This window comes from Metopolophium dirhodum, chromosome 5 (assembly GCF_019925205.1).
Source record: "Metopolophium dirhodum isolate CAU chromosome 5, ASM1992520v1, whole genome shotgun sequence".
Lineage (NCBI taxonomy): Eukaryota > Metazoa > Arthropoda > Insecta > Hemiptera > Aphididae > Metopolophium > Metopolophium dirhodum.
The window spans coordinates 10,299,165-10,311,360 of NC_083564.1; the positions used below are offsets into that span (position 1 = coordinate 10,299,165).

General features: G+C 30.1%; 1 protein-coding gene across 1 annotated transcript; it reads left to right on the forward strand.

Annotated features, from left to right (window-relative positions):
- Nucleotides 1-867: 867 nt before the first annotated feature.
- Nucleotides 868-11,935, forward strand: LOC132944520 (b(0,+)-type amino acid transporter 1-like). The gene is made up of 13 exons (XM_061013908.1): nt 868-1,187; nt 6,478-6,604; nt 6,726-6,827; nt 6,934-7,209; nt 7,343-7,468; nt 7,551-7,650; nt 8,384-8,428; nt 8,524-8,647; nt 8,743-8,846; nt 8,941-9,037; nt 9,134-9,283; nt 10,187-10,355; nt 11,155-11,935. The coding sequence occupies exons 2-13, from the start codon at nt 6,520-6,522 to the stop codon at nt 11,289-11,291; spliced, it is 1,515 nt and encodes a 504-aa protein (XP_060869891.1). The 5' UTR covers nt 868-1,187; nt 6,478-6,519; the 3' UTR covers nt 11,292-11,935.
- Nucleotides 11,936-12,196: the final 261 nt, after the last annotated feature.

Sequence of the window (12,196 nt, forward strand, 5' to 3'; positions counted from 1 at the left end):
TAGTATATTTGAATTTGGAGGTATCATTAATTCGTCAAATTATAATTTGTATGTACCTACCTATGAGGAGTTTTCTGTTGTTTTCAAAACTTTCCGACTAATTATTTTTCATAAAATTAGTATTCCAATTTTTTTCTCCTCAATATTATTTACCATCGAGTTATTTTTAAATAATTTATATTCAATTGGAATTATTATATTTCTATTAAATTGTTTTCAATAAAATATTTTTTTGGTTTAATTACCTATAATTGTAAGTTTTTGTTTTCAGTGAAATTAGTTCCCTACATTTAATATGATCCCCAATGAAGATTAATACCTAACTAAGTGTTTTTATATAGTTGGATAGTATGCATACGTACCTACATCGTACATAATAATATCATATAAGGAGAAGATATTCGTATTATATAAAATTATAGTTTATAGGTATATTTTTAAATAATTGTATTTATTTGGTAGGTACCTATAATAGGTTATGATTTGTAGATATTATGTAAAAAACTGAACACCTCTTTCAAATTTCAATCTTTTGGTTGAAATAATTCTCGGGTATTGAATATCGACAGAAACAAAATATTACAATGCTGTCGTTTATCCACGAAACTATTAAAACACAATAATTTCCGACTTGAGCTGGCGTATAATATTATCATATTGCATAATATCTATATTATATCTTAATTCGTGCTTTGTACGTACCGGTATACCACACACGACACGGGTAGATGGTTTATATAAATCACGTCTACCTATGGGCCATATAACCTATATTAAAAAAAAAACACACACAACCGGCTCACTGGGATCGCTGCGGGTCATCATGTTAACGCAAGCCGGGCAAGCTATACTCTGCCGAATGCCGACTTTAATCCACTACTCACTACACACTGGCGCACCGCACACCATTGTCGACTGTAGGTACACAATTTACACGAATAGACGGTTTGAGACTGCAGTGTAGTACAGTACCTCACAATAGTCGGGCTCAGACAGTCGGTGCCATACAGTAGTCGTACACCGACACGCATACCGTGAGGTTGGGATACCGTCTACGTTGATCGTGCGTTTCAATATTTTATTTGTCTAGACATCGATTCAAATCGTTATTTTCGCTCTGCAGACTCACCAACGAGATTTGCAATTTTGCATAAATAATAATAATACGACAGTCTTTTATCAAACAGGTAAGATTTTTATTTTCTGATTTCCTTAATACACTTGAAAAAAACCGTAGGTAATCGTCGACACGACGACATAATATTATAATATTGTGTGTGTGTGTGCGACTTTCAAATAATATAAACTATTATTATTATTGTTTTCCTAAGTCGTTTCGTGCATAGACATATAGGTACAGTTGATATAAAATATATCGTTTGTATTTGAAATGGTAGGCAACAGGCATATTATATTAATGAACGCAGAGTGTTTAGACGACGATAGTGTATTCCTACCATAATAGTTGGTTGCGATTTAAAATTTTTATATAGTTACTAGTTACTACCTAACGGCCAACTAATGCAGTATAGCAATATAGTACCATCTTCATTTCCTTTGTCGTTATTACTGTATATTTGTCTTTATATTTTATTTTATTTCATTGTCATTTTACTAGTTTTATTTTACCCCAATATTTTGGTTTTTGATAAGATAATTCTAGAGATAATTCCGCAGTCCATGTGTATTGACGATTTCGTTGATACCATTTACGTTATCTAGTGGTGAAATTCTCAAAATATAATATAGATTTAAATAACGGACGTACCAACCAATAATTAAAATCTTACTATTACCGGTTACATTTAAAAAAATCAACGAAATAATAAAATTACATTTTTATCGAAAATTACCAAAATTACGATATATTTACGAACAAATCAATTTTAAAATGAAAAATAAATATATTAATACCTACCTACCATTGTAGTTTAGGAAGGTTAATTGAATTATTAAATAATTTTAATGTTTATATGTAATACTGATGTATTTCTATATACGTAAGGTACAGTAGGTACTTATACAAATTTAGGTATTTATTAAATTTAGATGTATCTACTACCTATATGACTATATATTCATATAGATTAGCAAAAAGCTTAAACAATACGTTCAATAATTATAAAGAAATATTATAAACGTTTAGTTTCGAAATTCTTCTGGTTATGTACTATATTTTGTTAATATTTAGTAGGTTCTCTCTATTACACAAATATAACAATAATATGTTCAACAATAATTTATGTGTCCATATGCATGTATAGTAAAATGATCCACAATTAGATTATTTAAATTTTTCAATAATTTATTCACTATCATAAATTATAACATTAATTTTTTATTTATTCATCTTCTTTTATATTATGCATGGACTAAATTATTTCCTTTTTATGAATTCGGTACATATGAATTGTGAAGGTACCTAAATAGTTTGTTTTGTTAGATACATTTTAATAAATAAAAATATAAATATAAATTGATAAATACTTTTCAAACCATAAACAATCATTATGAATTGATTTTTCATATTTTGGAATTTTGGTATTTTAATCGCACATCAGCAATGTCCAGAAAGTATTTTGATTGCCTTTGCCAATTTACGAGCCAATGCTAATTGCATTCGCTCATGAATTGACAAAACATATTATCATTTATTACGAATATTCTTCGTTTTGTGTTTATCAATCTTTACGATAAACATTTTTTTTTCATTCGATAATATTAGAATCTAAACTTATAAAAGAATATATTGATTGAAATAAAATTCGTGAAACCTAGGGTCCTTAAATTTTAGATTCTGAGTGGAGCGAGAAGCAAGTAAATAATTATATATGTTAATTATTACTTATAAGATGTGTAAATTCCTTCACGAATACAAAAATGAGATATTATGTAAGTTCCTACACTGTAAAAACATTCGCTCGGTTTAACAATGATGAGTTTTTTTGTGGCGTTTGGCATTATTTGTTTGAGCAGTAAAAATGATTCAATTTTCAACTTTTTCAACTAAACGTAGCAAATTGGATTTAGTCGGTACTTTGGGAGGTCAAAATAATTTTAAAGTTTCTAATTATATAATGAATAGTTACTTTTTACAATGTTTTATGAAGATTACGTATATTACACCAACCATAATACGATGAATGTTTATTATTAGTCACTATTATTACACATATTATAGGTATTTAAAAAAATCTATTATATTATTTTCATAAAATCCAACATAGGAATTAGGAACCTCTAGTAAATATTTATTTATGAGTTCTTGCTGAATTATAGTAGCGAATATTTGCAGGTATAACAATAACTTATGATATATTATTATTTGTTATAATTATCATGCAAAATATTGTAGCTTTATGTAATTTATGAATTATTCGTGGTTATTGTATGTACATATGTATTATGATTTATGAACGTAGGTACAATATAGGTACCTACGAATGCAACGCGTTGAATGATAACATAATTTAGGTATACTACACACTTGTTACGCTGTATGCTTCACCGATATAAAAAATAGCACACTATATTATAACTATATATAACTATATATTGTAATATACACATACTACTTGGCACATATCTCTGCTCGTTTTAGTCGCGATCGCTGCAGCATCAAATTAAAACAACCATTATGTAATAGTGGTCTTACTCATAGCGGCTACTATAAAATATCTATAAACATAATAATATTATATTATATTTTGTGCGTACGTGAATGTAGACTGGCGGATCTCGCAGATCTCTATTCAGTCCCGTTCAAGCCACGTAAAGTTAGTTACAGTTGAAATCAATTTTCGCGCAGTTAGTTTTTTTCTTAATTTTATATTTATACATAATATGATGTGACCGAACACGTCATGCATATAATATACCAATATCCAATTTTCTTACCATAGGAATTTCATAATTGAATTTGTATTTATTTTATTTTGATATGTATTGTTATAATTTTTGTTAAAATAACTGATTACTCAAATTTTTTTTAAAAAAATAAGTAGGTATAAGCAAGCAAATCATAAATCCCACATGAGTATTTTTAGGGTGAACACAGTTTGAGAACCGCTGATTGTTGATGTACATATCACAAAGTACGTTGTTAAAAAGTATACGTATAATGTGTGATATACTGTGTAAACTGCTTAATACCGCAGTCATTGGCGCCTGATGAATTGTAATTCGTTAAAAAAATAATTTAAATAAAAAAAATTCGGCGTAGCTGTAGATAGAACGGCACATTTCACTATTACAATAGTATATACCTATGTTTTTATTCGCACACGTGTGATTGTTAATCTGACCTACGTACCTATAAGTAATGCGTATTACACCGTATCAGCCTATATTTATAAATATAATATAATATAAGTAATAACCATAATCAACGATTTTAAAATTTAAAACCTCATAAAAAATTAATTTGGGTTTACGCTAAACTTTGTTTTTAATTTTTGAAACAAAAACCGGGAAGATTTTTCATGTAAATCTAGTCTTTGACAAAGTCAATTTTCTTATTTTGTTGTATCCGTGGATATACCTGAAAAATTTACCAAATGTTTATATATTAGAATTTTCATCTATACAAATTGATTTATTATATGTTATCACTTTACAATAGGTAGTATAATTTCAAATCATCAAAATATTTCACTATTAATAAGCTACTTATATAGACATAGTTCATAGATATTCGATTTTTTCCATGAATGTCGATAAATGTTTTCGCTGGAGTTAAAACGCTTGAAAATTTACTACATGGTTCCTCATAAGTTGTTATCAAAGCAATTTAAATGTATATTAAAGATATAAAGCTGAAAAAGGCATGATTATTTTTTATTTGAATTACAATGAATGAAAAAAAAATCATGAAAATTTAAAAATTATTTTGTTGTTAAAAATGGATAAAATGACCAATTTGTATAGCTAATATGCTTGGAAATTTAATAGAAGGAATATGGACTAGTTCATACTTGAACCAAAAAATAAAAAATCGATACGCTCAGAATCTAAAACGTAGAATATATTTTAAATTGAAAGTCACTTTCTGAACTAATCCACTTTTTGGTTTGATTGTATGTACAAAGTTCAAGGTGAATCATGTACACAGGTATAGACTCTAATCAAATTAACACACAGTTAAGTTTCACCTTATGAATTCGTGAAAAAGATAATTCAATAGGTTACCGAGACGAGGTTATCGAGAAGTTTACGTTGCTGAAATCATGCGATATAGGATTGATATTAATTAAATTTAATATCTGAGTGTTACCTATATATTTATTTTCAACACTTAACAAAGTAAAAACGTACACTTAATTAGTATAACTAATGCTTAGTTCTTAGTAAAATATTATCTATTGAACAGGTATTATTGATCAGAAAAAAGCGGATATTAATAGGTAATTAATATATATTGTATTCATAATAATTTATAGGAAGGTAACATTGATAAAATAAAAAAATAAAAACATTTTTCAGTTTTTAAAACCAGATAATAAATAAAATGGTTACAGATATTGAAAATAATAAAGTATAAACGTTTAGTATTGTAGATGCTATAATGCATAATACAATTTGTATGAATAATTATTTATTATTCGTTTATCTACAATGGTCAACAACGAGGAAGTTTTTCTCGAAATTTCATTTTGAGTTATATGATTTTATCAGTTTTGTGTTTAATTGGTCGAGAATTCCTTTTAAACGAATACCTACTGATATCATTTTGCATATTATGTATTCGTTTTATTATAAAGAAACTAACGTTCTTCTATAAATATTAAATAATAAGAATACCGCAGCTGTTAATATAATATCACGTGTTGTGGTATTGTAACCTGTATATAACTTTAGATAGCAAAAATTATTATATAACATTACTAATACATTATTATATTAATTTAAATTGTGACTACCATAGTACCTACCTATATTATATGGTAAAAAGATTTTATATATACACATAATACTGTGTTATAAATAAAAAGCCTTGGAACTTGCTCTGTTGTATAGGTTGTGATTTGTCATTGACTTTAGGTCACTTTAATAGATGTGTTAATTGTTGAATTTGAATTCAATGATAAATCATTGTATTCAAAAAAATGATTCTTTGCTGCAGAGGAGACAGTATACATCATCATATATATTTTTGAGGATAGTAATGTTAATATTATTTATTATATATACTATCTGCGTATTACTCGATTTCGATCGGATTATTAATAAAAGTACTAGTATACCTACTACGGTTTTCTTAATTAGAAACAAAAAACATCATTGTAAAACCAATAAATTCCTCGCTCCGCTCTAAATCTAAACACATATCACTGAACCAATGAGAAAAAACTGTTAAATCTCAACAATTAAAGTATACGCTCCATATCGAATAATAATATTAATTTAAAAATGAAAAATGAAAAATGAAAAAAAATATAATAATATTAACTTATAGTCTGCTTGTATTATCTTTTCTAGTTCAAAAATATTTTTTACGTCTATACAATCCAATAAATAAAAATGACATCGATACCAAAAAACGTAAAATTGCGCCGAGAACTTGGTCTTTTCAGCGCAGTCTGTCTTATTATCAGCGTAATGTTGGGTGAGTAATTATTTATCTAGTATTATAATATGATATACAAATAGGTTTATGTTATTAGCTGAAAATTTTGTTAGTAAACTTCGACTTCAAATTATAATAATGTGTGATTTTCACTCTGTAGGATCGGGAATATTTGTGTCTCCGGCCAATGCGTTAAAGAACACAGGATCTGTTGGCATGTGTCTGGTCATTTGGATGTCTTGCGGATTGTTATCGCTTTTGGGTAACTATTTTTTTTAATTGACCTTTGTAAATCCATACAACATGTATCTTGATAGCTGCTGTAGTTATATTATTACAATCGCTTTACCCGCAATAATCATGTTCAGGTGCTATGTCGTACGCCGAACTCGGCACGGTGGTCAATAAATCGGGAGGCGAGTTCAGTTTCTATCAGTCTGCATTCGCCGACATGCACAAGTTCTGGGGACCTCTGCCCAGTTTCATATACTCTTGGGTGAGCATCATGTACGTTCGCCCGGCCGAGGTGGCCATCATTATATTGACGTTCGCCGAATACTTCATCCGGCCGTTCAGCATTTTGAGTTCCATGACCCCCGAAACCGAACACACGGTGAAGAAGACCGTCAGCATACTCGCACTCGGTAAGTGCAGCTCTAAAATGTTTTTTGTTGATGTTGTTATTATTATTATTATCATTATTATTATTATTATTATTAAGTATAAGAACAGTAAGCTCTTATTACAATGTTTGTATTCGTTTTTTTTTTTAAAAAGGTATCATAACTTTCATCAACTACACTAGTGTCAAGTGTTTCATAAAAATCCAAAACGTGTTCACTGTGTGTAAAGTTACTGCCTGCATAGTTGTCATAGGTGGTGGACTATATCAACTCTACCAGGGTGAGTGATTTGTATATTTTAACGATGGATTTCGAACATCGACTTTATTGACGTCATATTTTATCACTGTTTATCATTACAGGAAATACCAAGAATTTGATGACTGGATTCGAAGGCACAACGTTATCCATAGACACACTCCCGATAGCCTTTTACAGTGGCCTTTGGGCGTATGACGGATGGTAAGTCTCGTGATCGTGCGATCATCAGTGCTTGATTAAGAAAAAAAATAGTAGAGGTACTCTGTTCTCACAAAAATAATTTGCGTTTCTGCGGCTAATAATTAACCCTTTTAAGGGTTAATAATTAATATCCGTTACATATTATATAATCGAGAGGGGTTTTACCCCCATAGGTCGCATCCCCTTCATTACCCCCTCAATATATTTCCAAAATCTAACAAATATTTCATAACTCATTATTTTTAGGTACCTTATAAGTTTCGACTATATAAGCTTACGTAGATACCTATAAGTTGGTGGTAAACTTTTGATGGAAATTAGTATTTATTTTAAATGGATAAATAATAAAGTATAATTTTAATTATTTTAATTTATCTAGTTGTTAATATATAATATAAATATTAAATATATATATATATATATATATTGTACAAAATGTCTAAAGTCAGTCCCAATATCCAAGTATAATAAGAAACATGTAAGGAAGCTATCACCGTAGGTGATGCCTTACCTTTTAAAGTTTTAACGGAACATTTTACATTGTGATAACTGTAAACATACAATTTTTTATTAATCTTGATTTGATAAACTCCATAAACGAGAATATTTTTCTCTAAATTATTTACAATGATAATTATGCAAAAAAATTTTGTATTTGCTACAAATTCGGAGCCCAAATATTATAATAGGTTATGGGTATATTATGCTAATATAACGCGTATACGTTTTGCAGGACGGCTACAACCGTGGTGTCCGAGGAAATCAAAAACCCTCGCAGGTACGTAAGATTACTTCGTTTGACGACACATTTTACTGCTATCACTGCTCGCTATGTTTTTTCTTCTATATAACGACGAAATGTACGTGTTACAGGAACATACTGCTCAGTATTCTTTTGGCTGTACCGTTTGTCACCATGATTTATGTTCTGATGAACGTGTCGTACTTGACAGTCCTGTCGGTCGCGGAAATGACTTCAGTCCAGGCGGTAGCGGTAGTGAGTATATTATACTGCTTAGCAAAGTCGATATTCGATTTACCTACTATTTATTTCCGTCTGTGTAGAACAATTTTAACGTATTTAATTCTTAGGAATTCGGAACTCGAGCACTGGGAAGTTTTAGTTTTATAATTCCACTCGGCGTAGCCACGGCGACTTTCGGATGTGCGCTCAGTGTCCAATTCGGAATAACCAGGTCAGTTGCCGGTTTGATGTTCGAAATATACTTAAATTCGCGTTATACGTATTTAATTTGTTTCATTATTGTATTTGATTTGTTGTTGACGTAGGTTGTGCTTTGCCGCGAGTAGAGAAGGTCAGATGTTGGAAGTCTTCTCTTACGTGAGCGTAAAAAAGCTAACGCCCGCTCCCGCTGTCGTTTTACAGGTATGTCAATATAATTAAAACGTTGTACTTTTTACATGGAATTCTAATTAAGTGTTGTTGTCGAGTATTTTATAACAATTTAATGTTTTTTTTCAGGGTTTGCTCACGTTAATTTGTCTGTTGTGTGGAGACATTGTGGTGTTAATAGAATTCGCTAGCTTCTTAGTGTGGATGTTCTACGGTATCTCCATGGCGGCATTGTTAGTGATGCGTTATACCAAGAGAGACGTTAAACGTCCATTCAAAGTAAACACATCATTATATTGTCGTACTAACGACATTAATGCTATATACCACCTCTATGGTGGTGCCAAATAACATCTCTCCCGTGTCCTACTATGGACTTGTAGGATACTCTATATATCGGGGGAAAATAATATGGTGAAATTATTCATCTTACATCGACTCAATAAATCAATTATATTGTTGCTCCGGGTGCAGTCGTTATGTATAATATTCCGTTTGTCACCTTTATGGTGTCGATACAGTCCGTATAATATAATATAGTAACGTTTTCTTCGATGTCCTACTATGGGCTTTATATATGACTCCGTGCTTCGAGGGAACGTGTATATGTTGCAAAATAATATGATGAAAATATTCATCTTAATATATTGTGTATTGGATCGAATAAATCGATTTTTCCGGGTCCTCAAAGGACTTAAAATTCCCACCGCATCCGTTGTCGGATGCGGTGTATAACTATATTATATAATAATATTACATTGTATTAATTTTCCGTGATTGTGTTTCTTTCACTAGCGTCCAATTATTTATAGGTATAGATAATATAATATTTCGAATGATTAGGAGGGCATCATATAACCTTTGTTCCGCCTGCACGAGGATGACCTCATATATGACACGCCAATGTGTATGGTAACGAAATGAAATCCTATATATATACTGCTCTGCACATACACACACACTCGCAAACACTATATATAGGTGTATACTGACAGACCGTTTATATATATATATATAAAAATTATATATGGCGTGTAGGTATATGTTTATATCTGTCGTATCTACCCCGCAAGAAGTATGTAGCTTCAAAAAAAAAAAACGTATCGTTTGAGCACGCTACGTGGGTCGGCGAAAAGTTCCTAGTTTTAATCTGTACATTTTGTTTTCTGTCCGTTCACGCAGGTACCAATCGTCATTCCAATATTCGTGCTCATTGTGTCCACAGTTTTGTTCATCACACCCATTCTCAACGATCCCAAGCCACAGTTCCTCATTGGTCTTGTGTTCATTCTGTCGGCGTTTTTGATATACATTCCATTTGTGTACCAGAAAAAGAGGTTATCGATAGTCGGTAAGTATACCTATATATTATACTTAATAATTATAATATTACAACGTTGACAAATTTGCATTTCGTATAAATGCATCAGCTAGGTTGCCGGAGTAATAAGTATCAAATATTTCGCAATGATTCATAGTTGTGACGTTATATACCCAAAGTCTTGATTTTTGAGTTTGTACTTCAACTGTACGCCTACCTATCATAATATTTTATGTTTTTAAATATGAATGATTATAAGATTTTCAAAAATACACAGATTACGCCGATTTTTAATAATAATGTTTATTGTTGTATAATATATAAATGTTATTTGATTGTGGTGTACAAGGTACACTAGCTAGAGTATACCTATACATGGTATTATCATAAATCATATTGTTAGTTTTAAATTATAATAACTTCTAAATAGTATTTAAAATTTAAATAGTCAGATATTACCTATTTGTATATTTAACTTTAGTATACCGACATTTCCTCCCTCTCCCTCCGAACACTGTCTACATAATACATTGTCTGAAGATACTATAGATCGAAGGTACTGTGTGATAATACTATAATAGTTGTAGTAACCCCTATAGCATAGGCGCAAATTGACTAAATTTTTTGGGGGGAATCAAGCCCCCTTTTCCATAGACCATATTGCTTAGTACCACAGAATATAAAAATTAGTACTAATTACGAGATTTTGAACTTGACCGACATTTGGGGGGATTAAATCCCCCCAAGCCCCCCCCCCTATTTGCGCCAATGCACTATAGTCATTTGTGGCGTTACGTAAACTTATGGTATTTTTGTTCTATTTATACAGATAACTTCACGAAGTTCATTCAAGTATTAATGGTGGTTGTGCCGCCGGAGAAAGATGAAGAGGATGCCGAGGAAAATTGCAGTGTGAAAGACGATCAAGGCGAAACTGAGGCACCCATGATCGCCGCGGTGGTATGAAGACCACCTTAATATAATATATTATAGGCCTCAATAACAAGTTTTCCAGTTGGTCATTACCATACAATATTAATTAATAATGATTATAATATACACGACTGTGGAAACGGAATTCTAATTGAATATTAATTTTACGTCGTAGCCACGCGACACGTAAGTGGTGAGTCTGTGATATTAGGATTAACAATTGTATATAGTCTGTATATATTATATAACTATCATCAAAACAGTCGTATATTACGTTAAGAATAACGCCAATTAAAATTGCATTAAGGGTAATTTTTTTATATAAAAGATTTTTTAATTTATTCATCTCTTGTATTATTATTATTTATTATATTTCGTATTTATAATATTTATGTAAAAGGTTTTCGCCTGTGTCCTATGTATTTAATTTACCAATTAACTGATAATTGTCTGTATGCATAATATTATATACTAATATTATAATATATAAGCCTTGTGGTTCGAATTATTGTAACGATTTTATTATGATTTTATTGAAATTTTTTATTTTTAAATAAAAATATGTCGAAAAAAAGAAAATATGTTTGTCAAATGTAATATCTCACAGCTTTCTACTTATCGAGATTGGTGAATTGTGAATGGTGTAATAATAATAATATGTTATGTATATATGTAAATATGTTTATTGTATATTATTATGTTTTTCTATTCTTTATCATAGTTTAAAATTATATAATATAGGTGACCCTCACGCATATTTTCTAACAATAAATAATTTATTGATTATTTAGTAATATTTTTTTTTTTGTTTTTTGTACACACTACATAATGTGGAGTCAGGAGTATAATAAATTACCTAATACCCTGTTACACCAAGCAACACAATTTTACCAGAATCCAGCGGGATTGATTTTAGATACACGTGGTTATATTGTGTA

Bases quoted from the DNA above. Each gene is read 5' to 3' on its own strand.
- LOC132944520 (XM_061013908.1), top strand. From the start codon at position 6,520: ATGACATCGATACCAAAAAACGTAAAATTGCGCCGAGAACTTGGTCTT. The intron at 7,469-7,550 runs GTGAGTGATTTG...TTATCATTACAG, and splicing joins ACTATATCAACTCTACCAGG to GAAATACCAAGAATTTGATG. The intron at 10,356-11,154 runs GTAAGTATACCT...CTATTTATACAG, and splicing joins AAAGAGGTTATCGATAGTCG to ATAACTTCACGAAGTTCATT.